This window comes from Engraulis encrasicolus, chromosome 15 (assembly GCF_034702125.1).
Source record: "Engraulis encrasicolus isolate BLACKSEA-1 chromosome 15, IST_EnEncr_1.0, whole genome shotgun sequence".
Lineage (NCBI taxonomy): Eukaryota > Metazoa > Chordata > Actinopteri > Clupeiformes > Engraulidae > Engraulis > Engraulis encrasicolus.
In genome coordinates, this window is record NC_085871.1 from 15,819,161 (window position 1) to 15,824,160 (window position 5,000).

General features: G+C 43.3%; 1 protein-coding gene across 3 annotated transcripts in view; it reads right to left on the reverse strand.

The window, feature by feature from the left end:
* Positions 1–5,000, reverse strand: part of slc41a2b (solute carrier family 41 member 2b) — a 63,147-nt gene that overhangs the window by 44,656 nt on the left and 13,491 nt on the right. For all 3 annotated transcript variants that reach the window (XM_063217129.1, XM_063217127.1, XM_063217128.1), the window contains exons 6-7: positions 3,181–3,325; positions 2,262–2,408 (exon numbers count right to left, since the gene is read on the reverse strand). In XM_063217129.1, the coding sequence (XP_063073199.1) occupies positions 2,262–2,408; positions 3,181–3,325 (292 nt within the window). The remainder of the gene's footprint in view (positions 1–2,261; positions 2,409–3,180; positions 3,326–5,000) is intronic.

Sequence of the window (5,000 nt, forward strand, 5' to 3'; positions counted from 1 at the left end):
CTGCCAGATCCGGAACCGGATCCTACGAAAGGGTTGAAATACATAGCCTACTTGCACGCGTGGGCCCTTTTTATTGCATTGGCTATTTTTTAGACTCATTGGCTTACTGCCACACTGCCTGCAACGGCCGCTTCCAAAGGGCTTTCACTCCATGCAGCCATTGGGGTTGTGAAAGACTGATTGAAAAGCCTAGGCTACGTAAAAACTAGAGATGCACTGCTTAAGATCCTGCCGGACCCGGATCCTAGGAAAAACCCTATTATGCTGCCGATCCGGAACCGGACATAGTTGTAATAAAGGCTGCTGTGGTGCCGTGGTATAGGAATAAAATCGTCTTGTCTTCAAAAGTATGGTAGTTGTTATGTCTGAACTAGTGTTACACAGATGTGTCATCGCTCTAGAATAGCCCACTGTGGTTCAACCATTTCCTACACGTCTGAAATAGCAAAAAAAAATTCTCTGGACTTCATTGGCACCATGGGAGAAGCAGTATGGCAAGGACATTGAGATGTAATAAGTCTTATAATACTGTAATAATATGATATAAATATCAATAATAATATAAATATAATACTACAATATAAATATTATATACCATAATACTATAACACTCCATGGGCACAGATTATCATTAGGTACCATATCTTGTAATGGCGCAAATTGAAATAGTATGATGCAGAGGATTCAGTCATCACTCTATAATATGGACTACAACAGTTCAATGTCCTATATGTCTGAAATGGCAGTAAAATCCTTTAGACTTCATGGGCATGTTGTGGTGCCTTAGCTGAAGGGGTACCATTCAGACGTTGTCCTCACTCTATAATAGGCACCACTGCGGCACCTCCGTTTCCCCGATGAGTCAGAGAGAGAGATGTCAACACCAGCGCCATCATCATCACTGCTTTCCCATCTGGCAGTCAGACCAGCCAGCCTGCCTGCCTACCTACCCACAGACTACAGGAGATGCACTGGGGGACGTCATGCACTTATACCACCCCCATCCTCACAGCGGCACACTTGCGTACGCGCATGCACACACGCAGGCGCGCGTACACACATGCAGGTGCGCTTACACACACGCAGGCGCACTTACACACACGCAGGCGCGCGTATACGCACACACACACGCGTACACACACACGCACGTACACGCACACACGCGCGCGCACGCACGCACCTATGCTTCTCCAAACACCAAAACGCTTCCATTTACCGCAGGCACATCTAAGAGGGGAACTTAAAACAAAAAAAAGGTTGGAGGAGAGACCATAGTATGTAAGTGTCCATAAACTCTATGCTGATTTTATAGGTCAGAGACAATAGTAAGTAAGTGTCCATAAACTCTATGCTGATTTTATAGGTCAGAGAGGGAAGCTGGATAACATTCATGAGACACCACCACCACCACCACCACCACCATGCTGCAGCCTGCTGATTCACACAACTGGAGACTGCTGTGTTAGAGAGTCAAGTTTTACTTCTCGTAAGTGAAAGAGCACCACCTCTTGGCACTAAGACTACACTGCACATTAAAAGACACCACACAGCTCACTCACTAGATGGTGCTGTCCCCTTGTGGTAAACAGAGCTATGTATTGTATTAAAGGAACAGGCCACCGTTTCTGGATTTTCACGTAATATTTCTTCTGAGAATTACTCATGAATGTGCGTATACTTTTCTTGTCAGTGTGTTCAGTACTTTGATTTATTAACATCATAATGATTAGCATGGCTTAGGTAGAATTCAACAGCCGTTTTGCACAGATTTTTACATTCATTTCAAGTGTTTTATAAGTACATTTGATAGTGCTTTATTAGGTACCATTGATTTCCACACTTAATATGACTACACTGGGCAATGAAAAGACATTGAGAAAAATCCTATGTATTCTCATATTTCACCAGGACCTAACTACATATTAGCAATTTCCTGAAATGAGGTGGACTGTTCCTTGAATAAACGGCTTTAGTGGTGAAAAGTGACAACTGTTCAGTATGGATCAGAGGTGTTTAAAGTAGAAGAAGAGATACTCTTACTGATGTAATTACAAACACTAGTACATGAACTTACATACTTCGTATATAGTATATATACCCAATATACAGTTATTCCGCTGTATCTAATGAGGTAGAGACACTGTTAAAGTACTAACAGTTTTGGTCTGTACTAGTATGTCTACTTTTGGCTTTGCAACGCGCACGCACGCACACAAACACACGCGCTAGCCCGCGCGCCCACGCGCACACACACCTCTTACCCAGGCAGTAGTAGAGGCCCTGGCTGATCCATGCCAGTATGGCCAGGGTGATGAGGTCACCAAAGCTGGCAGCGATGGGCGTGGCTACATTGTCGGGGTTGATGCCCGTCTTCTTGGAGCCCACGATGACCCCCACCATGATTATGCCTGTGGAGAAAAGTAAAAAAGGTCAAAAGGTCAACTCCACTTCCCATGTTGACACAGACACTTCCCATGACTGCCACGCACAGGAGAGAAAGGTCAAGAGGTCAACGGGACGATGAAAACGGGACGATGTATTCGATATTTGTGTAATTTTGGACGGTTAACCCATTGATGCCTGATGTTGCGTTGCGCAATATTGGCACTGGCGCCTGGAGCTGCATTACGCAACATTCAGGCTCATGAGATTTGAGACAACTTTTTAAAAATCTCTGTTGGTTTGAGATGAATGAACACATTCTAATGAAAGATGAGGGTCTTATTGTTTTTAAATGCAACTTAGTGCATATTTTATGTGCTTCGGAAGCTGAGATATTTAGGTTTTATAGGCTGAGGGCAGCTTTTCTTAAAAAGGACTCAGGCATTCAGCACCCTTTTTTGCAGGTGTTTTAGGCGTCAATGGGTTAAGGCAGGTGGAGGTAGTATCTAAAGGTAGGGCATGTAGTTTTTTAGTAGTTCATCACAGAAATTACTATTCAGCTTCACATCATTAATTGTCCATACAAAATAAAATTATGATCATTACTGTTTCTACTACTACTACTACTACTACTACTAGTACTACAATCAATTTGATTGTTCAACTTGAGGCAGGTGGAGGCAGTATTTAAAAGGTAGGATATGCACTTTTTAAATTTTTTACTAATTAATTACAGAGAATACTATTCAACTTATCCATTTTTGTTTGACCCAGAACGTTGAAGGAATGACCTCTGACCTTGCAGTAAGGAGGCGATGAAGGCAGTGGCAACGCTGCTGGAGCAGAGCAGCACGGCGTGGCTCATCTGGAACTTTCCCTCGGGGATCCAGCCCAGCACCACCGCCGCCACCGCCGCCAGGAAGCCCACCACCGTCGCCTGCACCTAAACACACACACGCACACGCACACGCACGCACACACACACACACACACACACACCCACACACACACGCACAGTATTGTAACAGTTGGGTTTTTGCTCCGATGGTTAAACAGTGGGTGAAAACATATCTCCGTCAAAAGACAAGAGAGCCTATGGCTACGGCTGTTCAATCAGCTCAAGACTGAGAGGTGCCCTGACAATAACACAAAAAAGTTGTCGAGATAAAAAAACACTTCTAAACAGCGCTGTTAATTATGGTTTTCTTGCAATGACCTACAATACAGCAATCATTAACAATATATCGGTTTTTATTCGCGTTTTCATGGTACTCAAAGACGCATTAACAACACCAGAATAATTTTCCACTTTTAAAAACAATGTCTCTTCCGCTGACATTCAGAGCACACACTGTAAACGCCCACTCAAAGTGCAACAAGCGGTAAGAAGGCGGCAAAGTCCACTGGCGCTGTACTTTGTGTGTGAGATCCAGCGATATCAGATCATGTACTTCAGAATGTCAATGCCATTATCAGTCACAGTGTCGGCCATGTTGAACTATGTATGAGGAAATGATATTACATAATGCAAAACTCATTGTGCAAACACTGGCGCTTCCCAGTCCTCAGTTCTTGCACGCAAGGCAGTATGTTGAGCAAACCTGCGACCAAAAATCTGCTGACCTCTTCCAAGCAGAGGAACTCCCAGACCCCCTCCCAGACCAGATATTGTCACGACCCCCTACCCATTCCAAACATTTTTTTGTCCATTAATATTGCTTCATTTTAAATGGCAATTTCCAAAAAGTAAATACATTTATTAGTCCTAGAAATGAATACTTTTACTAACCTATTTATGGAACTGTGTTACTATTAACCTGTGCGTTTATCATTTTTATGAAAAGCTTGAAAGGAATGCACACTGGCTCAAGCAGATTACATTTTGGCGCTGATCTGAGCTGTCTTGGCAGAGTATTTTTGTGGTGGTTTATATGGGCCTTTACTTTGATAAGAGCAGAAAGGAAGCGAGTGGGTGACATAGATGGCGGAGGATCGGGAAATGACCTCGGGCCGGAATTGATCCAGAGTCCTCGTCATAACAGTTTGGTGCCTTAACCATTTGAGCCACGGCCAAGCCCTTGGCAGAGTCGTTTTGAAAATAACCAATGAACCCTGAACGAAGAGAAGACACCGGAGCAGCTCAGATGGGATGCTTTTTCTTTTTAATTCAAGTGCACAACAAGTTAGGGACTAACGTTTCAATGGCAAGCCATCTTCATCAGAGTCCAATGAACCCATTTCCATTCAGAAGTCATCTTGTGACAAGCACAGCAAATTATACTGTAAAACTTGTTAGCAATCAGATAAACGCCACCTCCTCCACAACCCTCCTCATGTACCGGGGGCATTAACAGCAATAACTTCAAAGTTTACGGTGATGTAAAGGAGTTCTTTGTTATGGGATAATCTACCAGTTAAGTAATCCAATACCTTTCCCAAAACGTCTTCTCTCTGTTTACGCGATTATTCAATCAGCTGCCCTGATCTCAAATGCTTGTTCATTATGGTGATTGAAACTCCCTGATAAGACTTAGGGTTGTAAGGTTTTCCTTTTGAGACTTAATTGACATCTACAATTCATCATCTGGTCTTGTTGAACTTATCACGGCCATATCAGC